This window comes from Poromitra crassiceps (assembly GCF_964638095.1).
Source record: "Poromitra crassiceps genome assembly, chromosome: 5".
NCBI classification, from domain to species: Eukaryota; Metazoa; Chordata; class Actinopteri; order Beryciformes; family Melamphaidae; genus Poromitra; species Poromitra crassiceps.
In genome coordinates, this window is record NC_139642.1 from 29,876,870 (window position 1) to 29,902,024 (window position 25,155).

Here is a 25,155-nt window from a genome sequence, read left to right on the forward strand (position 1 = left end):
GTATCACTCAGCACTACTGTCTGCAGCGCTCTCTCTCTACCAGTCCGCTCAGCTGTCTTATAAAAAGGCCTCACTACAGATGCCTGAAAGGCTATTAGTGTAAAAGGCAGCGTTTTCTATGAAGCTGGCCCCCCAGAGAGACATGCAGGCATTACAAGGAGAGTCTGAGACAGAGCTAATGATGGGGGACCGGCCCTGCGTTTTATAGGCCAGGCCAACTCACTTTGATGTGAAACTCCATTTTGGTGATGAGCAGTTTGAGGTAGATGCTGCACAGCTTCCCATAGCCTTCACTCAGGTGACCCTGGGGGAGAGAGAGAGGAAGAAAGAGAGACAGAGCACAGATGGGGATGGGGGGAGAGAGAGGTAGACGTAAGAGAGAAAGGCAAGAGAGACATGATCAAAGGGAGAAACCGTCTTTTCTCCGCTTGCGAGTTTGCCTGGGAGACTTGTGGAAAGTCGACGAGGTATCTTGAGACAATTCACCGTGGCACTTTGGCTGAGGGCGGCATGCAGTGAAGAGAGTGTGCAGAGAGTGTGCAGAGAGTGTGCAGAGAGTGTGCAGAGTGTGCAGAGAGTGTGCAGAGAGTGTGCAGAGAGTGTGCAGAGTGAGTGCAGAGAGTGTGCAGAGTGTGTGCAGAGAGTGCAGAGTGTGTGCAGAGAGTGCAGAGTGTGTGCAGAGAGTGCAGAGTGTGTGCAGAGAGTGCAGAGTGTGTGCAGAGTGTATGCAGAGAGTGTGCAGAGTGTGTGCAGAGTGTGTGCAGAGTGTGTGCAGTGAGTGCAGTGTGTGCAGAGAGTGCAGAGTGTGTGCAGAGAGTGTGCAGAGTGTGCAGAGAGTGTGCAGAGAGTGTGCAGTGAGTGTGCAGAGTGTGCAGTGAGTGTGCAGTGAGTGCAGAGAGTGTGCAGTGTGTGCAGTGTGTGCAGAGTGTGCAGTGAGTGCAGAGAGTGTGCAGTGAGTGCAGAGAGTGTGCAGAGTGTGCAGAGTGAGTACAGAGTGTGCAGAGTGTGCAGAGAGTGTGCAGAGTGAGTACAGAGTGTGCAGAGAGTGTGCAGTGAGTGCAGAGAGTGTGCAGAGAGTGTGCAGAGAGTGTGCAGTGAGTGCAGAGAGTGTGCAGTGTGTGCAGATTGTGTGCAGAGTGTGTGCAGAGAGTGTGCAGAGTGTGTGCTGTGAGTGAGCAGGCCTGACAATACTGCAGGGCTGACCTACACTGCACTAGCCAAGATATTCCCTATTCCCACTGCACAGCTCCAGTGTCTATACTCAAACACTAGGAGTTTGGGTCAGGCACAGCTCTGCTCGGTTTGTGTCCGCAGTGTGGGGGGAAAAAAAAGAGAGAGAGTCCCTGTTCCGAGAGTGTGAACAAAGTTGAATAGCCTCGGCTATGCGGCCGAGTGCTTCTCACTTCCGTTTTCCTCCGCTGTGGGAGCGGAGGTGGTGATGTCACAACAGGAAGGAGAGACCGCAGCCCCGGTCACACGGACCAGACTTCCTGTATCCTCCTAATCCAGTGACATCAGCAAAAAGCAAGTCATAAAAAATGGTTCAGGGGAGTGCATCCAGGAATGGGTTGTTGCTGCTCAGCAGAGCGGGCCCTCCGCCCAACATTGCTCAACACATCATTGAAGAAGAGGCCGTTCAGATTTGCGGCTTCGTGGAACTCTAGAGATCCAATTAATTTCATCAGAAGTGTTTATAGATGGTTTCACTGGAATTCTGTTGTGAGGGAACAGTTTGGACGCAAGTTTATTTCCTGTCAGCTATTGTATTAGCAAGCACTGCAACAAGAAATGAACTAGGGCTCATTTAGAATGTTCATGTTGTCAAGTTGAAACGGTCTACATCAATATTGAGTCGTCTGCTCACTCCGATCAATACAAACGTTATTGGAGAGACTTTCATCTCTACTGGAAGCATTTTCCCAATAATGCCCACTTTTCTAGTCGCCACCTTGGGAGAATGTAAGCAGGCGAGAGTGGTTTTTCCAGACAAAAGAGTTCATCATATCGCTCACCCAGAGCATGTACCGTAGCTAACAAGCATGTAGCTAACAAGCATGTAGCTAACAAGCCGTGTGCTCTCAGACTCAGAGATCTGGAGATCTCATCATCACGCGATCGCGATCTGTGACCAAGCCCAACCACAGGCGGTGGCTGCGTCCTGAAACAAGCCTCACATCACTGGTCACTCATGTTTAAATCACTGGTCACTCATGTTTAAATCACTGGTCACTCATGTTTAAATCACTGGTGGTCACTCATCATGTTTAAATAGCTGGTCACTCATAAATCGCTGGTCACTCGTGTTTAAATCGCTGGTGGTCACTCATGTTTAAATCACTGGTCACTCATGTTTAAATCACTGGTCACTCATGTTTAAATCACTGGTGGTCACTCATGTTTAAATCACTGGTTGCACAGAGAAGCATAAACCAGAGCTGTTCTTCACCTGTGCATTCATCATTTGTTGAATTCATTGTCATTCATAATACAATAGAACAGATCAAAGTTAGCATTATTGTCCCATTACTCTGACTTGTGACTGATGTGACCACATCATGTGTTGATCTCTGTGTCCTCCTTACCCACATCCTGCTCATATCGGTCAAGTCAGCCTTGTTCCTCATGGAGTCCTTTATCACCTGGAGAGCGAGCGGGGGGAAGAGAGGAGAGGAGAACAAAGGAGGTCAACAGAGACAAAGTGGGGGAACAGAGTTAGCAAAACACAATGACTGATGAAGTCTAATGAATTCAACAATGTAGCAGTAGTGCAAATCCATACTAACTGTATTATTAGAAATACAGATACAAATACATTTCCAAACAATTCCTCATAGGGGATGAAGCAGGACTTATAATATCTCTATTATGGTCATGACTATGCTGTTATTATGGTCTTAACATACGTTTGGATGGCCGTCTCGCAGCAGCTTGTGGAAGACGTGGCAGAACTTCCAGCAGAGCACGGCGTTGCTGGAGAGGGGGAGCCGGTTGACCGCCGCCCAGAACGTGTGCGCGCCTTTCTCATGATGGGTCCCCAAGATGCAGGGTGACGGGGACAGTCAAGGATCATCGCATCGCATGACAGCGCGGACGTGGAGGGTCCAGCTCAGGGAAGACGTCCATCTCGCTGTCTTCCTCTCCCTCTCACTGCCTGACCCTCTTATTTTTCTGTCCTCCTCTACCCACCCTGACGACTTCCCGTCCTGCAAAGCCTTTATCTTCCACCTCCCCGGGGATTCCACATCTACTGGGAGATTGCCGTTTTTGTGATTTTCAGTACGCTTGCTTGACCATATCAAACAAGAAATGCCCGATACAAAATTGGGAATACCACAGCAGACACAAAACAGCTCTCCCCTCTCTCTCTCTGTCTGTGTAGCTTTGTGTTTTGTTTCACACGTGACTCAATTAGCTCTGCAGCACAGCCGCCACACGTGGACTGCGGGGGTCACATGAAGTTAATTGTTTGGATCTTGCACGGACAGAACCCTCCAGCCATGGAGGAACGCTTAAGAGTTTCCACAAACACAGGGGAGTCAGGGTAAGCAGCACACTGCGTCTCTCCTTGCCAGAGCAAAATAAACTCCACTCAACAACACGCACATGCTGTCTCATGCTTTCTGGTTCTGCCCTTCACTGACACGATTCTGGGCCAAAATATTTGACTGGTACTCTAAGGCCTACAAACTACAAAATAACCCTTCAGCCGGAGGCACAACTCGCCATCTTTGGCTGCTCTGAGTCCTCTCTGAACTTCCATACAGCTGTGCAACAGCCTCTGACACAGGGGTTAATTGTTGCAACAACAACAAAAACTCTGAAGGAATGGAAGTCCCCCCCTTCACCTCCTTTTCAATTGTGGTGGATGGACATGGTCGCTGTTATACGGCTGGAGAGGCTCAGGTTCTACTAACTCACTTTAAAAAAAATCAAACGACCTGGGACCTGTTTCTAGCATACCTCGATGAGGTTAGGGGTGACGGGTGACTCGCCTGGCTGGTTTCTGGTGGACCCCTCGTGCGGGAATGATCCCATGTACATTTCTTATAAGCACATATATATATGGCTGGTTGTAATATTGAATGTTGATGTTTGTATATTTTTTCCTTATTTTCTTTTCCTGTGCCTGAGCCTGTTTGTTTTGTCTTGTTTGTGTACTGCTCTATTAAAAAAAATTGGAAAAAAGAATATTGAAAAAAAAAACACGCACATGCACGCACGCACACACACCCACACACACACACACACACATACACACACTATGAGGATATTCCTGGCATGCTTCTCTTTGACAGCGACCTCCTGTGTGTTGATGGCCTTATTGATGCTGACAGCCTGTGAAGAAGAGAGAAGAAGAGAAACAGAGAGAACAAATCAGCCCACAGCTTTTTCACATGGCGTACAGAAGTCATTGTCAAGCGTTTCATGTTATAACCTGGCTGGCACCCTGCCACCTTTCAGGACCTTTTGGTGAGGGTTGAATGACCCATTTGCAGCTGGGGCCTGGAGAGTTGGTATGGAGGCAGTCGACTTCTCTTGTAAAGTCTTATGCCGCACCAGAGACTGAGCAAACAACGACTGCAGCAAATGCCACACACACCCAGCACATGTCTGTCTGTCTGTCTGTCTGTCTGTCTGTCTGTCTGCTTGTCTGTCTGCTTGTCTGTCTGTCTGTCTGCCTGTCTGTCTGTCTGCTTGTCTGTCTGTCTGCTTGCCTGTCTGTCTGCCTGTCTGTCTGTCTGTCTGTCTGCCTGCCTGTCTGTCTGGCTGTCTGTCTGCCTGTCTGTCTGTCTGTCTGCCTGCTTGTCTGTCTGTCTGTCTGCCTGCCTGCCTGCCTGTCTGTCTGCTTGTCTGTCTGTCTGTCTGTCTCTCTGCCTGTCTGTCTACCTGTCTGTCTGTCTGCTTGTCTGTCTGTCTGTCTGCTTGTCTGTCTGTCTGTCACCTGCAGAATGAAGGTGCATCTCAAATGAGAGAGGGGGCAGATTTGGGGAGGGGCTCAAAAGAGCAGGCAGCAATATTCAAACTGAGGGTAAAAAACACCTGAACAACCAGGCCCCTTGCTAGCTAAAGAACAGGAATTCAGGCCCCAGAAATAAAATATAGTATTGTTTCTATTAAGGGAGGATGGAAAGACGTCACTGAAATTCAGCAGAAAATACAAACGGACCCGAGACATTTTCCAGCCGGAAGGCTCCATTCTCATGTCTGAGGAACCAAATCTTTGGTACACAAGAGCAGAGTTAACCTTAGGACTGTAAGCAGGCAGACTCAGTGAGATAGGGCTGACCAGGGGAGTATCTGTCTGCGCTCTGATATCTACTGTGGAATGTAGGCCCAGCCTAAACTACATCCCCTCTGTCTTCAGCTCAAATCTACTGTGGAATGTAGGCCCAGCCTAAACTACATCCCCTTGTAGTTGTAGTTTAGGCCGGGCCTTCAGCTCAAATCTACTGTGGAATGTAGGCCCGGCCTAAACTACATCCCCTCCATCTTCAGCTCAAATCTACTGTGGAATGTAGGCCCGGCCTAAACTACAACTACATCGCCTCCATCTTCAGCTCAAATCTACTGTGAAATGTAGGCCCGGCCTAAACTACAACTACATCGCCTCCATCTTCAGCTCAAATCTACTGTGGAATGTAGGCCCGGCCTAAACTACATCCCCTCTGTCTTCAGCTCAAATCTACTGTGGAATGTAGGCCCGGCCTAAACTACAACTACATCCCCTCTGTCTTCAGCTCAAATCTACTGTGGAATGTAGGCTCCATCTTCAGCTCAAATCTACTGTGAAATGTAGGCCCAGCCTAAACTACATCCCCTCCATCTTCAGCTCAAATCTACTGTGAAATGTAGGCCCGGCCTAAACTACAACTATATCGCCTCCATCTTCAGCTCAAATCTACTGTGGAATGTAGGCCCGGCCTAAACTACATCCCCTCTGTCTTCAGCTCAAATCTACTGTGGAATGTAGGCCCGGCCTAAACTACAACTACATCCCCTCTGTCTTCAGCTCAAATCTACTGTGGAATGTAGGCCTGGCCTAAACTACATCCCCTCCATCTTCAGCTCAAATCTACTGTGGAATGTAGGCCCGGCCTAAACTACAACTACATCCCCTCTGTCTTCAGCTCAAATCTACTGTGGAATGTAGGCCTGGCCTAAACTACATCCCCTCCGTCTTCAGCTCAAATCTACTGTGGAATGTAGGCCCGGCCTAAACTACATCCCCTCCATCTTCAGCTCAAATCTACTGTGGAATGTAGGCCCAGCCTAAACTACAACTACATCCCCTCCGTCTTCAGCTCAAACTGCAGTATGGTCCAGCTCATATGATTGAAATGTTATGTGTGAAGTTGTGAAGTGTCATGACTTTTGAATCCAGTCATGGTCCTTACTGTCTTTAGGCTCGGGCCCCGCCAAGGCCATGATGGCTATCAAAGGAGGAATATTATGTGGTGGATAGTAGGGCTACACAATTAAGAATAAAAAAGACAATATCGCCAACTTCTAAATCACAACTAGGGCTCGACCGATATGGGTTTTTCAATGGCCGATGTTGTTGTTGTTTTTTACATCAGATAAAATAAATCACATCGTAACAAATGAGACACAAAATTGCTGAATGCAAATTAACATTTTTATTTACATGAACGTTATCATCTGTCTGCATTATCCGTTTGCTTAAGTATAGATCTGCACTCTGTGGTGCACTTATGAAAAAAATGTATCAACAATGTCCACACAGGTAAACAAAAACTAAACTTTGTAGAAAAATAATTTGTTTTAGTGCACTCAACATTTATCAGCAGATACAGCGTCTCATTGTTTCTGAGAGAACGAGAATTTGTAAATACTTGCATAAACAAATAATAATAATGTTATTATAGTGCACACAGTAGCAGCATCTCTTTGTTTTTAGTCCCAGTGCCAGTTACGAGCAGACATGCAGATACCTTTTAACCGGCCAGGCATCGGCCGATGCCGATCTCTCAAAATGGCAATAATGGGAATCAGTCTACCTGTAATCACAACAGTCAGCATATATTTGAGTTTCAGTTGTTTCAGCTGGCTTCCTAAGCAAGCTATTCTGCTCCAGCATCTGGTCTGCATGCCATGCTGCACCAGAGAAAAGCATACTTGAACCAAGAAAACCCCCAGTCAAGGTTGAGAAAAAGACATTATAGAAAAGAAAACGTGTAGTTTGTCAACATCGTTTGGCCAAAATGCAATGACAATAATCAAGACACGGGAGGAGATTATTACCCTTGTGCTATAATCGAAGGTGAGCATTCATATAAAGGCCCAATTCACAGTTTAACAGCACCATGTAAATAGAACAGAAAACATCAAGCGACACCGTCATCGTAAAACATCCAGTACAATCAGACAGGCAGCATTCTTTCTTCTCATTCACTCTCCAGCTAATTACTCTGGCCTCCAGCATAAGTGTGTGAGTGACAATGGAGTTCTCAAGTGGGACAGCTTCCTTCACCGATCTTTCAAGGAATTCAGCCCAGAGCACCACAAGGAGTTTAGTCTGTAGTCTGTACACTCCTACCTTCACCTGTTCACCACCATGCCATTAAACTTCTACACTACACTTACTACCAAACTAATGTTGTCAACAAGTTCCAACATGCTAACCATCAGGGAGGAGTGTGAAGTCTGGGGTCAGGAGAGGACAGGAGGCACCTTTCAGAATCTCACTTCCCCCAGATGTCCCGAGTCTTCTCCTCCTCTCCCGGCATGGGACGTGTCCTGCCAGGAGTGGAAGTCCAGCGTGATAAATCACTGAAGGGCCACTCCACTGGAAGAGGGAGAGCGGGGCGGGGGCGGGGGGAATATGAAAGAGGGGGTCAAGAGGACTGGAGTGAAGGAGGCAAAGACAGAAGGAGCGATGAAGAGCTATCCCGTTCAGAGGCCTCATACAAGGACAACTTGACCACAAACTCAGACTTTATACTATCGATTATATCAATAATCTCAATAACAAGCAACCAGTTATAAGCTTCCCCTGTAATACCGTGCCGATGGGCCATAGTATGTTAAAAAGGGACAGCTCACCCTAAAATCCAAAATACATATTTTTCCTCTCACCTGCAGTGCTATTTATCCAGATTGTTTTGTGTTAGTTGCCTGAGTTTTGGAGATATCGGGCGTAGAGATTTCTGGCTTCTCTCCAATACAATGGAACTGGATGGCACTCTGCTTGTGGTGCTCAAAGCGCCCCAAAAATGCATTTGAAAAACTCAACCGCAATGTCTCTTTCCAGAAATCACAACCCGGTTACTCAAAATAATCCACAGACCTTGTTGTGAGCAGTTTAATGTAGGAACTATTTTCTTTCCCCCAAACTACACCCTCTAGCTGCTAGCTAGTTCCTACATGAAACTGCAGCTAGCAGTAGCTAGAGCAGCAGCTAGCTAGCAGCTAGTGGGAGTAGATTGGTCGAAAAAGAAAATAGTTCCTAGATTGTCCTGTCACAACAACAAGGTCTGTGGATTATCTTGGGTAACGAAGTCATGATTTCTGGAAAGAGACATTGTTGTTGATTTTTTCAAATGTATTTGGTGCTTTGAGCACCACAAGCCGAGTGCCTTCCAGTTCCATTGTATTGGAGAGAAGGCAGAAATCTGTACAGCCGATATAACGATCTAGATGGATAAATAGCACTACAGGTGAGAGAAAATATATGTATTTTGTATTTTAGGGTGAGTTGTCCCTTTAAATAAGGTTGTGTACCATGATATTTTGGTAGATATCGTGCCGTACTGTGAAAGTTCATATTGTTACATCTGTACTACATTATCACAGTAAGGTGCAATGACACACACATGCTGATACAAACAAATTAACGAATAAACAAACTCCGAGGAGATAGTCAGGTTCCTAATGTTCTGATTTCAACCTTCGTTCAAAATTTTTGGAGAGTTTGTAAACTATACATTTTTGGAAAGCTTAGAGTGTGACGAAACCCAAAACCAATGTTGCCATTTTTTTCAAAGTCTCTATGGTCGCCATCTTGGCCTTTCAAAATGGCGACCACCGAAATTAAACGCCTGCACTGGAAACCCCTATATGGCCCAGCAATGTTATTTCCTATAATCTTTTATGACTGAAATGTCATCTATAGGCGTAGTGGATGAAATTAAAAGTGGTTTCTAAAAGTTGCATCTTGAGCAATTTGAGTAATTAGCATAATGAGCTAATTAATCGCCAAATCGCTAAAATTTTGCTTCAAGTTAACCTAGAAAGGCGATCTAAGAGTCCAAGTCCATGTTTGTCATGTCCAGAAATGCATCTATTACCATAGTGCAGACATGCAACATTTCCTAATTTGCATGATTTGCATAAGGTATGTACAAATTAGGTCACAATTAGGAAATGGCTAGATCTTTCACTTTTAGTCATCTTAGAATGATGATCTTTCTTTGATATTGGGTCACCATATACTGATACGCTTGGACAAGACTGCCGCGGTGGCGTATATCAATCGCCAGGCCGGTGTCCCGTCGCAGGCCTTGAACGAACTAGCGACGGACATCCACGAGTGGGCTCGTGTTCACCTGCTATCCCTGTCGGCGGCCCACATTCGGGGCCACCTCAACCTGGGCGCAGACTTGTTGTCGCGGGGCAACCTGCACAACTCGGAATGGGTTCTCCACCCACAGGTGGTGGAACAAATTTGGGCCAAGTTCGGTCGAGCCGGCGTCGATCTCTTGGCATTGCGGCACGCACACCATTGCCCCCAGTGGTTCTCTGTCCTCGGGGACGACCCACCGTTGGGCCACTGCCGCACGTCTGGCCGGGGGAGGCCCTCTACGCGTTCCCCACAATCCCCCTGATCCCACAGGTGCTAGCCAGGGTGAGGCAGCAGGGCCTGCAGCTCATTCTGGTAGCCCCACATTGGGCGTCGCAGATCTGGTTCGCGGACCTGATTGCTCTGGCGCAGGAGGCTCCGTGGCTGTTGCCACGTCGAGTGGACCTACTGTCGCAGGCAGGCGGGGAGATTCTGTACCCTTCCCCACACAAGTGGAAGTTGGCAGCTTGGTTCCTGAAGGGGAACGGTTGTTAGCCCAGGGCCTACCGATGAACGTGGTACAGACCATACAGAGCACTAGAGCTAGCTCCACTCGTGCACAGTATACTCACAAGTGGCAGTCCTTCGCGCGCTGGTGTGCAGAAAAGGACCTGGATCCAGTGTATTATGGCATACAGTGCATTCTCTGCTTCCTCCAAGGCCTGTACGAAGCGGGCCAGTCGCCACAGTCCCTCAAAGTATACTTGGCCGCAATCTCTGCCTGCCACATGGAGACTGAGGGAAAGACAGTGGGAAGCCTGTCTTTGGTTTCTCGCTTTATGAAGGGCGTCCGCAAGCTTCGCCCCCATACGAGGAGCGTCTTCCCTGAATGGGACTTGGTTATGGTGTTGGAGGGTCTCTCGGGCCCTCCCTTCGAACCGATTGACACAATCAGTCTGAAACACCTTTCGCTGAAGACGGCATTGCTGCTAGCTTTGTCTTCCGGCAAGAGTTGGTGACTTGATTGCCCTGTCGGTGCAACAGTCATGCATGGTGTTCTCTGATGCTGAGCGCAGGGTCACGCTTCGCCCCAACCCCGCTTACCAGCCCAAGAACATTAGGGCCGGGTTCAGGTCTATGACCATAGATCTGGTAGCGTTTAACCCTCCTTACTCGGATCCAATGGAGGAGAGGAGACTCCAGGCGCTTTGCCCCGTACGGGCGCTTCTAGCCTATGTGAATATGACGCGCACATTGCGCACTTCTAACCAGCTCTTGGTATGCCATGGAGCTCAGGCTTTAGGTAAGCCTCTGTCCAAGGAACGCTTGTCGCATTGGATAGTTGAGGCCACTAACCTACTCTGCCGTTGGGAAGATTCCACCGGAGGGCATTAAAGCTCACTCTATGCGGGGTGTTGCTTCATCTTGGGCGCGATTGCGCGGTGTATCGGTAGAGGACATGTGTGCTGCGGCATCATGGTCAACCCACGACACCTTCGTGAGGTATTATAGCTTGGACGTGGTAGGCACAACGTTCGCTCACACCGTCTTATCTTCTTCCCGTGCGCTATGCCATGATGGCCCTTTTTCGTCTGAAGGTCGCACCGCGGTGCTTCGTTGCAGCAAGGACGGTTGTAGGTAGCATTAGTGAGAGCTCGAGCTGAAGCGAAGTAAAACGTAGGGGTTGTGCAACAACCCAGGTTTTACGAGTGAAAGCGAGAGCTCTCACTATCCAGCCTTGCTGTCCGGGTATATACTTGGCTCAATGTTGAATGCTTGGAGTGGGGTTCCCTGTCTGGCGGGCCGCTACAAAATGGCTGACGGTCGCATCCAATCACAGAGAGGGTTCGGCCAGGTGATGCCTTCAGGGGCGGCTGCGGTGTTCCACGTCACAGTCACGTCACCTGGGTGGTTTGAAAGGTTAACTTTTATGGAATAAAAGGTAAGAGCATTCAAGTCTGTGCACTATGCGTGCTAAAGTACGGAAGCTTTCAGATGACTCCAGAGTAACGGTGGAACAACAGAAATGCTTGGCTAGGTTTGTGTGTGCTGCCTACTGCCCAAAAGGAAGAAACATTAAGAAACATTTCAGAGCTGCATTGGCACATGTTCTGCAAGTATATGGCAGAGAGTTAAAGGCTACCACCTACAGAGGGTGCCTTGAAAAAGCACATTGATAGGGTACATGTGCAAGCTCATGTTTGGGGACAGGCAAGCGTTGAGCAGCAAGTACCTTTAAATCCTCTCAAAAATGGCTACTTCAAGGCTAATAAAGGCCAGTTAAGACCCACTACCACTGATGTACTACCAGCTCCTGAGTCCAACATTGAAATGGTGAGATGCCGCTGCAAAGGAGATTGTTCAACACAAAGATGCTCCTGTAGGAAGAGAAACTTACAATGCACTGACCTTTGCCTTTGCAGTACACAATGTGAGAACGATGAGGACTCAAGATCTGAAAACCGGGATTCAGATGGCAGTGATGCTGAAGATCTTGAATTAGATGGGTTTTTAACTAACAGAAGTTAGTTATAATTGCAAATGATGAATTTCAATATGCCTTGACGTACAGAGATCTTTGTTACAATCCATTTGTTATGGATGCTTGAATTCAAATTATAAATATATTTACTTTATATTATATCCAATTGATTTTCCTTCCCATTTTCCTTAAAGTGTTTTGAACATTTGTAATTTTTAAAATCCAAAATGGAATTGACTAAAGCCAAAATATAGATGTCCATTTCAGCCTAATCATATAATTTATGCTAATTATGCTAATGAACAAAGGTTGCATGATTTAGTTATGGCAAGACATTCATTTCTAGACATCAAAACATAGACTTAGACTCTAAGATAATCGTTCTAAGTTGCCCAAAACAGAAGATTTCCTGATTGTTACCTTTTTTTAACCAAATTTATACTAATTATGCTAATTAGGAAAGGTTGCATGACTGCACTATGGTAATAGATGAATTCCTGCACATAACAAACATGGAGTTAGACTCTTAGATCATCTTTCTAAGTTAACTGGAAGCAAAGTTATAGCCATTTTCCAGTTTTTGGCTATTAATTGGCTCATTATGCGAATTATTCAAATTTCTCAACATGCAACTCTTAGCAACCAAGTTCAATTTCATCCACTAGGCCTATAGATGACATTCCATTCATAAAAGCTCATAGGAAACTACATTGCTGGGTCATATAGGGATTTCCAGTGCAGGTGTTTAATTTTGGTGGTCGCCATTTTGAAGGGCCAAGATGGCCACCATAGTGACTTTGAAAAAAATGGCAACATTGGTTTTGGGTTTCGTCACACTCTAAGCTTTCCAAAAATGTATAGTTTACAAACTCTCCAAAAATTTTGAACGAAAATACATAAGGACCTGGACTAAGAGAAAGACATCGAATCCTGTTAAAAATTCAGTTGCTGCCCTGATCAACGATGCATTGCTTTTCCCTGTCTCTGTAATGTGAATGGTATATTATTACCAGTTCGGGCAGGGTGACAAACACAGGCTTAGCTTTGTCTTTACAGAGGAGAGCAGAGGGAGGAGGACTGGAGGCCTACTTGGCTTTAAATTCCACACCATCCACGCCTCTGAACTGGGCTTGTCATCCTGCTGACGACGAGGCACCACCAGGGCATGTTTTAAAGATGACTGAGCACACGTTAACTCAGCTCATTAAACATGTATGATGGGGATTATGTATGGACAACAGAGATACAGGTAGAACACCTGTCCCTTTCCCATCAGCAGTGTCTGCATAGTAAAGGTCACTAACAGTGGGGCTTATACATAGAGTCTGTGAAGCAACAAAGCTACACTCATGGTGTGATCACCCCTATCGTTTATTTCCTTTTGTCCAAACCAGAGGGTAAAGGTTTACTTTGTTTCATTTTTGTATTTGGTTTGTTTAGGTTCACACTGACAAATTACAAGCAAACCAGAGCTTGTAAACAAAAGTCACATGACTCACACAGTAGCTTGTTTATTGGAGAGTTTTGACAGCCGGTCATTCTGCCAGGTTAGACATTTTGCCAGTGCATACTAGCACTGGCATTTGTTTGCCACAATTCAACATGTCTGGTTGTCACACAGGGTAAAGAACAGGGGAGAAATAGTTGAGTATCCGTCCAGACTGTGGTTGTCCCCCTCCCTACATTCATTTTATTATGTTAGCTATCAAATGTCAACATCTGTCTCCTTATAATGCATAAAACCATGTTTTGGAATGGTTTCTTGGTCAAATTCCATTCTCACTGCTGACATTATTTGGTGTCAGAGTTTGAATGACATTGTTGTCACGTGCCCAAACAAACCATAGCACAGGAGTAAACGCTCCAGAGTTTGATTCAATCGCTCCAAACATTCTTGGTGTGGGAATGCACCCTAAGTAAGCAGCATGCTAGCTTGGTTTTGACTACAATGTAGTAGTAGTCCCTTACTTTCCATCAAAATAAGATTGTATTTGTACGTTGCTGCTACCAGTACGAACACAGACACTTTATCAGCGAGGTTATACTAAGAGTTCCATACAGGCTCTACTTTAGCCTAAACACTTTGATTTTCCTGTGCCCTCAAGTGACTTTGTGTCATTTCCTGGTTGTTAATCTGCCCAACCATGCAAATATGACATGTCATCAGAACAACCATGCAAATATGACATGTCATCAGAACAACCATGCAAATATGACATGTCATCAGAACAACCATGCAAATATGACATGTCATCAGAACAACCATGCAAATATGACATGTCATCAGAACAGGGGCCAGTGCAGGAAAGATGACACTGGGCTTTTTGAAACAATGCTTTTAATTTCGATGGCATCAGCTGAAGTTGCATTTTTGCTTTGGATCATTTTAAAAATCAAGGAATGATTGAGAGACTTCCAATGCAAGTGGTTCCCACATGAGGACGACCCAATTAGCCCACAGTGAGACTTTGTACTTTGTGGTGGGCTTGAATGAGAGTGCCAGCTGCCCAGGCCTCCTGGCACTGGCCAGGCCTCCTGGCACTGGCCGGGGCCGACGCGCTGGCCTGGCATGAATGCATCAATGGCCCATTAGCTCCTTGCAGGGCGGCCGCGCAGACCAGCGAGCCGCGTGACACGACCAGCGCTTAGAGAGATGACATCAAAAGGTGAGAAGCAAGTGATTATGAGGACAGACAGAGCAGAGATCAGCTCAGAGCGAGTCCCAGATGGGTTGGCTTCATCTGGACAGAGATCCGCATCATTACGTCTATCGTCCCTCTCGCTCATTCCTTCCATGTCCTTCCCTGACATTAGACTCATTTTCAACACGACAGTGACAGCGAGGACTCTCCTGTTACAGCAAGGACTCTCCTGTAACTTTACTCACTTTCTCCCCAAATAAACACTGTGTGATTCCTTTTTGAATCTTGCCGTCGGCGTCTATAGAACTATGTTTTCGTCACAGCCATTGTTTCAAACAGTGTGTTTTTGACACAGTGTTGAGAGCATGTGGCGTTAGCCCTGGCAGGCTTGTGCAGAAAGCAGGGCATTGATATGCTGAGCGCAGCCTGGCTGTGTCACAGAAGGACCAGGGCAGAGCGCAGAGCCTCAGAGAGGAGGCATCTTCTGCCTGCTAAATGAAAAAGAGTCGTCCCTCCGCGACGTGTTGTTGACTCACTTCCCCATCATCCACTCCCTGTGTTTTGACTAGGGGTGGGACAAAATATCGATACCCACGTTATCGCGATATTTCCACCCGCGATACGTTATCGATACACTGGCGCCAAGTATCGATATGTTTATTATTATTATTATTATTATTATTATTATTATTATTATTATTTTTTTTTTTTTTAATAAACAGGCTAAAATATTATGCTGTGTGTGGTAGTTGAAACATAGTTTCAAGTTGACTTTATTTATGTTTGTAGTTGAAACAAAAACATAACTACTGTAGGCTACATGAATGGAAATGTTTGATCATTAATATCTACTTTTAGAAATTATATAGGTAGGTAGGTAGGTTATATAGGTTTTCTTGTTTTAATAGTAATAATAAAAAGACTTAATGTGTAACTTTTCCTCCGTGGTATCGAAAATGGTATGAGTGAGTGAGTGAACTGCATAATAGTGAGTGCATAATACATGATTTTTTGCCTTCAGAGGTATTTTTTTCACTTGTTACACAGGTATCGTGATGTATCGTCTTCCAATATATCGCAGTATCGCAGTATCGCAGTATCGTGATATATCGTTATCGAGGGCCAAGTATCGTGACGATATCGTATCGTGAGCTACTCAGCGATTCCCACCCCTAGTTTTGACTAGCTCTTCTGACCCACTGGCAAGAAAGCATGTGATTAATGCATGCCTTGGAAATGTGCTTTCCCACGTTAGTCCTGGAGATATGTCGGGGCTCGGTTGCAACGACAGCCCTGCAGCATATTTTAGTCTCTGCTCTGGCATATTAATTACATTTCATCTCACACTTGCTGCTGAATAATGAGACCATCCGTATTCAATCATGAGGAAATCACTGCAAGGAAAAGCCACACGATGCAAATGAAAGGGGACAGAGAGGAAATGTGGAAACATTTGTTCTCGCTGGGTTCATGTCCTCATGGGCTGGGATTCAGAGGGAATATATCCTGGTGTGACCCTGAGTGATGACGGCTGATTCAGTATGGGACTGGGAGTGATTCAGTATGGGACTGGGAGTGGCGTGATCAATCCTGGTTACATTGCTGAGATGATGTGACCCCAGTCATTACGAAGGGGAGGAACAGAGAGGAAACCGCACCGACGCAGAAGCGGCGGTAAGACAAGTCAGCCATGATAGACTTTGCAAGTCCTTCCTCGTCATATCTCTGTGCGGGTGAGACAGCAGCATCCTGTGGGTTCAAATCATGTACTGGCACTGGAAACTCACCCAAACTAACTGAAGATTAGATCATGATGATGGTGTTCAGATGAGATCACCTGATCTCCCATCTGTCAATAAATAACCAGATTTCCTTTTGCCCAAGAAACAAGAGTAAAGAGAAGAACACCTTCTCACACCTTGAGACTTTGAGAAGGAAACGGTGTGTCTCAACACACAGTGAGTGACGAGCGGCGCGACGAGTCAGGCAGAGCTGCAGGGATGTCTGTGCTGTAACCACAAATCATATGGTTCAGATGTCCATCATGAAGGTGGGTGGCACGCTGAGGCTTCCCCCTCGACAGGGGATGATGGGGTCAACAGAGAGAGGACGGAGGGAGGAATGAAAACAGGAATCATGCATGGCTGCCTGTGAATGCATCTCCACTGTTGGCCGAGGTGCTGCGGTGGAGGAGGCAGCACGGTCATTGTGGCTGAGGCCCCGGGGGTGGAGGTAGAGGAGGGATGGGGGGGGGGGCGAGGGGCGCGGGCGGGTGCAGGCGCTCAGTCAGACAGTGGAGGTAGAGGAGGGGAGGGGGGGGGGGGGGGGGGGGGGGGGGCGAGGGGCGCGGGCGGGTGCAGGCGCTCAGTCAGACAGTGGAGGTAGAGGAGGGGGGGGGGGGGGCGAGGGGCGCGGGCGGGTGCAGGCGCTCAGTCAGACAGTGGAGGTAGAGGAGGGGGGGGGGGGGTGCAGGCGCTCAGTCAGACAGGCTTCCTGTCTTGGCACACCCTGTTCTGCCCATTTCCTGCCTGCCGAAAAGTGCCCGGCTCCGCCCCTCTCCAGTCAACCCAAACAGCTCGAGTCCCTCCAGCAGCCAGCCCCAGCAGCTGAGTCTCTCCCTTTCTTCTTGTTTGTCTTTCGTCCCCCCCCCCACCCCCCAGCCTCGTCCAGGTGTCTCACACAGTGAAGGAGTTTAGCCAGGGGCAAAAATACCCCAAGAAATCTCAGAATGCCCCTAACAACCATGATCCAGGGGCAAGAATTGCCCCCAAGATTTTGATCATTTTCTTTTCATTCAATTCATTGAATTTCCAAGTAGAAAGGCAGAGAGAGGAGTGCATCTTATGAAGGATGATGAGTAAAATCCAATAAGGTGCTCTTTGGTACAGGGGTGGTACAGTTGATGAAGAAAGATAGCAACCAAGGCATTCTTGTGGTGAAAAGATTAAAAAGCCTTATTGTGTAATATGGCTATTGGCTAATGCCAGATTAAAAACGTGGCACACAGGCCTTCCCCAGGGTGACAATTTAATTTCCATTTCCATCTCTAACAAACACTCAGCTGGTTGCCAGAAGAAGAAACACTCACACAAAACAGTGCTGTTGTTCACAGTTCACACTACGCTTTAGCAACATTATGCACTAATTATTATTTTTAAAGTGCCCCCCCAAATTTTGTAAATGCCCCCAGTCTTCAGACAGTGGGGGGCAACTTTTGCCCCCAGAATATTTTTTTTAATTTCCTACACTGGTCTCACCCCTTCTCACATAACCCCCCAGCCTCGTCCACTCCAGGTGTCTCACCCCTCTCACATTTCTCACAGCCTCGTCCAGGTGTCTCACCCCTCTCACATTCCCCCCAGCCTCGTCCAGGTGTCTCACCCCTCTCACATTTCTCACAGCCTCGTCCAGGTGTCTCACCCCTCTCACATTCCCCCCAGCCTCGTCCAGGTGTCTCACCCCTCTCACATTCCCCCAGGCTCATCCAGCTGTCTCACCCCTCTCACATTCCCCCCAGCCTCGTCCAGGTGTCTCACCCCTCTCACATTTCTCACAGCCTCGTCCAGGTGTCTCACCCCTCTCACATTTCTCACAGCCTCGTCCAGGTGTCTCACCCCTCTCACATTCCCCCCAGCCTCGTCCAGGTGTCTCACCCCTCTCACATTTCTCACAGCCTCGTCCAGGTGTCTCACCCCTCTCACATTCCCCCCAGCCTCGTCCAGGTGTCTCACCCCTCTCACATTCCCCCCAGCCTCGTCCAGGTGTCTCACCCCTCTCACATTCCCCCCAGCCTCGTCCAGGTGTCTCACCCCTCTCACATTTCTCACAGCCTCGTCCAGGTGTCTCACCCCTCTCACATTCCCCCCAGCCTCGTCCAGGTGTCTCACCCCTCTCACATTCCCCCCAGGCTCATCCAGGTGTCTCACCCCTCTCACATTCCCCCCAGCCTCGTCCAGGTGTCTCACCCCTCTCACATTTCTCACAGCCTCATCCAGGTGTCTCACCCCTCTCACATTCCCCCCAGCCTCGTCCAGGTGTCTCACCCCTCTCACATTCCCCCCAGCCTCGTCCAGGTGTCGCACCCCTCTCACATTCCCCCCAGCCTCGTCCAGGTGTCTCACCCCTCTCACATTCCCCCCAGCCTCGTCCAGGTGTCTCACCCCTCTCACATTCCCCCCAGGCTCATCCAGGTGTCTCACCCCTCTCACATTCCCCCCAGCCTCGTCCAGGTGTCTCACCCCTCTCACATTCCCCCCAGCCTCGTCCAGGTGTCTCACCCCTCTCACATTTCTCACAGCCTCATCCATGTGTCTCACCCCTCTCACATTCCCCCCAGCCTCATCCATGTGTCTCACCCCTCTCACATTCCCCCCAGCCTCGTCCAGGTGTCTCACCCCTCTCACATTCCCCCCAGCCTCGTCCAGGTGTCTCACCCCTCTCACATTCCCCCCTGCTTCCCTGACACAGGGATGCAAAGTCATGGATAGTGAAAAAGGTGACAGACACCAGGGCAGACAGAAAACAACTCGGAAATCCTCCTATTTTGGGATGAGAAGGTAGGTGACTGTCACCTGAAGGTGACTTAATTTGCATCCCTGTGACATCACAGGTGTACAGTTCCATTTCAGGAACAGTGCCCCCTGCAGTTTACTAAAAGTCTAGATGCAACTGTGTGATTTAAAAAAAAACTCATCCACCCCCGAGGGGATTGCAGGGGGGCACAGTGGCGCAGCTGTCGCCTCACAGCAAGAAGGCCCTGGGTTCGATTCCCGCCTGGGGCACTGTGGTGCAGAGGGTGTGTGGAGTTTCCATGTTCTCCCCGTGCTCCCCTGGGGTTTCCTCCATATATATGAGCCCCCGTTAAAAACATGCAAGAAGATGGTCCCCGGGCGGCGGGCGCTGTACGTGCCCAGACTGTATTTCACCAGCCTCCGTCAGCAGCATGGATGTGTGTGTGGCTGCTGTTGTGGGTGTCTGTCTGTGTGACAACTAAAAACGGGTTTGTCCGTCCGGTTGTTGTTGTTGTTGCTATATACCTCTCCCACATATTAATGCAATGTAGTCTCCAACCTGCACCATGCTCTTTACATGTGTGTTGGGACTGGGAGAGGGTACCGATCAGCAATATGATAACTAACAGCAATATTACTTCCCTGTGTACTTGGATGGTGATACCACCGAAAATACATGACCACTTCCTTAAAAAACACACGCAAGTCCCCTCAGGTTAGTGGTTACCCCAACACACACAACACCCAAAATAAACACCTGAAACCAAAAGTGCGTCCCATTACTACAGTGCATTTCACACACAGACAGCAAACAGCATGAAAAGGCATTAAAAACGAAAACACACCTTTAAATATATCCGATAATAAGTGGGAAAAGACTTTTGGGCCAGACGTTTTTTTTCTCCATGTGTAACCCCACCCTATTGAAAAGGTCAGTGCTCTGAACAGGGCCCTGTGTGTTGCTTGTTTAAGGACCATTTTACATTTTACTTCTGACACGAACATCCGCTCTCATAGACCAGTCACTCTACACCTCTTAAAGAGAGCCTGCCTGGCACTGAGAGGAGGAAGGGAGAATAAAAGACGACCTTTTCTGACCAGTTATTTTTCCGGTGCACTTGGACACAAACACAGACAGACACAGACAGACACACACACACACACACATACACACACGCGCCCCCCCCCCCCCCCCCCCCCCCCCCCACACACACACACACACACACACACACACACACACACGCCAAGGGAAAGACCCAGGTAAACGAATAATCTACCCTCAAATTAGGTTGTTATACGGGCCACATTTGGAGGCAACTGAGGCAGTCTGCAATAGAAATACTGACCTGCAATAATACAAACACAATTTGCATCATGCAGACAATGCTGCTGTTGGCGGAATTGCTGTAATTGGTGGTGAAATTGCCCCCATCTACGTTGCCTCAGCGCCCGTCAGCCACGCAACACAGCTTAACGGCAACGCTGGAGTGCAGCAGAGAGGAGCATGACGGGCTGAGAAGATGCTGGAGTGCAGCAGAGAGGAGCATGACGGGCTGAGAAGATGCTGGAGTGCAGCAGAGAGGAGCATGACGGGCTGAGAAGACTTGTCAATCTCACAGAGGCCTCAGGAAGACTAAGTGGGAGCTGGCTCCCCACAGAACGCCCTGCGCTTCTCATTATCCCCTCAATAACAGCATGGACCTGGTGTGGTGGAGGTGGTGGTGCAGATACGCCCCGCGGGAAGATGACGCTAGCGGTCTCTTAAGAGCCCATTATGGGCATGATGAAAACATGGAGCTGCCAGTTTCTGGGAGGAGGTGACCTCAGAGCAGAGGGCTTTGGTGCCTGGGGGTGGGGGGGGGGGGGGGGGGCAGGGGTGGAGGGCAGCAGGTGGTTAAGGACACTCTCTCTCTCTCCCAGGCTAAATCACTGCTCTCTAGCACAATCAGACCTTCAGGCCCAAGCCCTAATGGCCCCCGGTTCATGAGCTTCTCCTAACAGGAGGCAGAGCCATAGAGATATAAGAGTTGCATCATCTCCATTCACTCCAATGGACCAGTTTAATTTTATTTATTTATTTTTACCTCGCAATAGTTCCCGGGAAGTAAGGTTCTGGATTAAGCAGCGCTGTTGAATTGCAGCAGAATGGGTCGTTTGTGATGTACTTTGAAAGGGTAAAGATGTAAGAAGGGGAAGAATCAAATTGTATCAGCTTTATTTTATGCATTCAAACATACTACCAGGAATCATTCCCCTGCACACACTATAGAGAGCCAAAGTGAACGTCACTTCCTGCTTTTCTCCCTGTACCAGCATCCAGCGTGTGAGAAATATGAATGGTGGTGAACGGAGCGATACACTACCTTTTTGATCCTGTTTGAATTGTGCCACGGGAGTACACGCATCATGTTTGTCAATGTAAACGATAACTCTGCAGCAAGTCAAGAAAGTCGCAGTTTGTCGCAAGTTATAGATCAGAAAGACTAACGCACAACCAGTCGCGTGAGCGGCATCTCTCCCACCAGTCCATTTTGGTTGATGGTGTGACGTATAATGTGCGACACGAGATGTAGTTGATTGACAAAACTAAACCTTACGTTTCAATTTCAGGACAAACTGCGACTTTCTTGACCTGCATAGTTATCTTTTAAATTGACACACGACGTAATCCAACATCTGTCTCCGTTCACCGCCGTTGTATTTTTTCTGACACTGGTACAGGGAGAAAGGCAGGAAGTGACGTTCACTTTGGCTCTCTAGCTACGCGAGTCACATGACAATCAAGCATCTTGGCCTTCCGTAGTTCCGTTGGCGCCACTCTGGCTTTAAATCACTCTGCTGTGAAGCAGCCGCCCCGCTGACGCTACGTCTGCTTTGTGTAACCAGTGGACTTCCTGAAGGACTGCTGATGATGTCATAAACACACATTATAAAAGGAACATCTGTGCGGCTCCGCGAGGCTCCTCAGCCCACTGGCTCATTCTTCACAACTTGAAACCCGAGTGGACGTCACCGTGACAACGTCACCGTGTCCGTGTGTTTTCCCAGACCACTTAAAGGTGGATTACGTAGTGATGCAACACCGATTGGGCCATCACTCAAAAGTGAGGAGGATCAAGGAGCAAACTCTTGTAGCAAACAGATTTCTCAAAGCACGCTCATCTTGAACATCAGACTAGCCTCTCATATCATGAGATCGGTAATAGATATATTGTCCAGCCCTACTTTACAGATGTGTGTGCGATCCAATTTTGTCACAGCACTTGAGCAGCATCCAATGACTAAAACGAGACGAAAGTTGTATTATTGTGAAAATGTAATATCAAAATGTGAATCTTCACAACTGGGCTTTTTCCACACAACTCCCACAGAGAACGTGCTGGTAGAGTCTGAATCTGTCTTGGAGTCTTGCATCTATCTGGATCGTGTTTTCATACCATTGTATCTCAGCATGCCAAATAACCAAAGCGTAGCGGCGGTTGGCTGGGAAGAAGGCAGGCGGGCGGGTGAGCAGCTCTCTTCGGCTTGGCAGAGAAATTGAGAACAGCCTTGAAGAGGTCAGTCCGATCCACAGTTTCTCACTAACATTTGCCTCAAATCCACATGAACTTAAAATATTTTTTTGGGGGGTGGGGGCTAGATGTTCATTTGCTCCCATCAATGATTATAATTTATTTTGTTTTCACTCTGTGTCTTCTCCATACAAGCTTGTCAGAGCCTCCCTCAGTTAAGGATCACAGGAGGAGGACTCTGGATGTCCTTTCATCAGCCACCCTCCCCCGCACCTCTACATGGGGAAAGGGTACAGCCCATCCATGCTGGCAATGAAAGGCTGGTCTTGTTGCTCTTGCTCTGGCTGATATGCACCTGCTCCACTAGCCTATACTCTCTCTGGCCAGGTTCACAAACTTCACACTGGAGTGCAGGCTACTTAACCTGCCTGATAGCACATCATTCACAGTGCATTGAGCTAAAGCCAAAACAAATGTACACAAGATATGAGTTTGTTTAGCTCTCTAATGCCTAATAAAGCCTACTCTTAAATATTGTGTTACTACTTGTGATAAAACACGATCAGCCTTTGAACTGATATCTCTTGAGTTACTAGTGTAGTACAACATTAATAACACACACACACACACACACACACACACACACACACACACACACATGCACACACACACACACACACACACACACACACACACACACACACACACACACACACACACACACACACACACACACACACACACACACAGTATTCACTTAACAGAGAGATCTGCCTTTAGGTTTAATCTACAACAGATGTTGACAAATCTGTTATTGACATTCGTGTCACATTTTTGGCTGTGCTTATTTTGCTGAACTTCTGTAACCTGTTGCTTGAGACTGAGCCACGGTCAAACAGAGCTAGTTTGAGGAGTAGAGAAGGGCTTCTTCTCGGACATCCCCACCTCCATACAGACACAGGCCACAGACACACATTGTCAAGACATATGATATGGGATGGCTGCTGCTGTTGATTTAGCGTTTTAAATCTGTGTTAAGTGATGAGAAACGGCGGTGAGTGTGCAATTTAGGATGAGAATTTTTTTTTTTTACACATTCTCTCGTCGGGATCTTTCCACTGAATGAGATTAAAGTGATATTAAACTATTCTTCTGCCTTTTCTGGGGACGCCAGCGCTTCCCTGCGCCCCAGTTTCAGAACCACTGGAATCAACGATGGTCCATTTGCAGCTTCATGCATTCGTGTCAAAAAAAGGGCTACAGCTAACAGCTCAGACAAGTCACTGCTTGCGATCAACATAACTTGCACGTATTCAACCAAACTGTAGGCTACTCGGACACCACCCCCACCCCCCAAAAAATACACGTAGCCTCTGCCGATCTGTTGCGCTCCTCCGCGGACGAAAACCCCCACCATCTCAGCAGCACTTACCATTTTACTGAGATCCATGATCGTCCCCAAACAGTGAGGAATCCTTGGGAGACTCGAGGCGAAATCCGCTGGCTTTAGTAGTAATTAGTGACGGGAAAGATATTTAGGCACCAATGCATTGGGAGGAGATAGGGGAGGTGGAGCGGGCCGTTAGCTCAACATGTGTCCAGATTTGGTATTAAAATGCTCCGGTGGTCCTTCCTTCCTCTCCTCGACCTCCGCGTCCCTTCTGCTTTCTATCCCCGGTCCTACGTGCTGCCTTGTCGGCGAGGGTGAGCAGCATCCGACCGCTGATCGAGACGCGGAACCAAACCGAGCTGTCCGTCCGTCGGTCTGGGTGAAAAAGCAGACGACTAGCAACTCTCGGCTCTGCTCCGGCAAAACTCGGACATTTCAATGCAATCTCTCCTCAAACGACACCACCAACTATTCGCCTGCATAGCGGCTTTAGAGCCCGAGCCAGTGGGCTACCTTTATTTTGCAAATAGCCCGCTCTCTTGTTTAGACAATAGTAGCATGGAGCCTGCAGAGTGGGATGGCTTCACCCCGGTGGTTCCCAAACTGGGGCCCGGGGACCTCCTGGAACTGGAAGTGTGCGTGTGCGTGTGCGTGTGATCTCAGATTTGGTTGCTATCTACTCTAGAACAGTGCTTCTTAACCTTTTTGATATCAAGGACCCTGGGGCCACGGACCACCCATTTGATAAGATGTCTGACATCAATCGTTTTTTATCAACTATGATTTTGTCCAGAACTCCATATCTCTGTATTGTAGAGATAGCAGTGAAACTATGATCAAAATTATTCTACATGCTCTAATTGTGTGAACTTCTTGTAAATGAAATACTTGTAAATTAAATGGTGAAGTTGAACAATTCATCCATTTCTTGGGGACCTCCTGGAACCCCCTCAAGGACCCCTGGTGGTCCCCGGAGCCCACGTTGAGAAGCACTGCTCAAGAAAATCAAATCGGGTCTGTGGTCTAATACCCATCGATTTGTGGGTCCTTGACAAGAAAAGGTTTGGGAACCTCTGGCTTAACCCCCCACCACCCCTC

The 25,155-nt window shown here is 47.7% G+C and overlaps 1 protein-coding gene across 1 annotated transcript in view; it reads right to left on the reverse strand.

The window, feature by feature from the left end:
• hip1 (huntingtin interacting protein 1) overlaps nt 1–24,576 on the reverse strand; it is a 57,123-nt gene extending 32,547 nt beyond the window's left edge. Inside the window, exons 1-5 of the mRNA XM_083637826.1 lie at nt 24,100–24,576; nt 4,257–4,335; nt 2,904–3,046; nt 2,583–2,639; nt 224–304 (exon numbers count right to left, since the gene is read on the reverse strand). Of these exons, the coding sequence (XP_083493952.1) occupies nt 224–304; nt 2,583–2,639; nt 2,904–3,046; nt 4,257–4,335; nt 24,100–24,117 (378 nt within the window). The 5' untranslated portion in view covers nt 24,118–24,576. The remainder of the gene's footprint in view (nt 1–223; nt 305–2,582; nt 2,640–2,903; nt 3,047–4,256; nt 4,336–24,099) is intronic.
• Between the last annotated feature and the right edge of the window lie 579 nt (nt 24,577–25,155).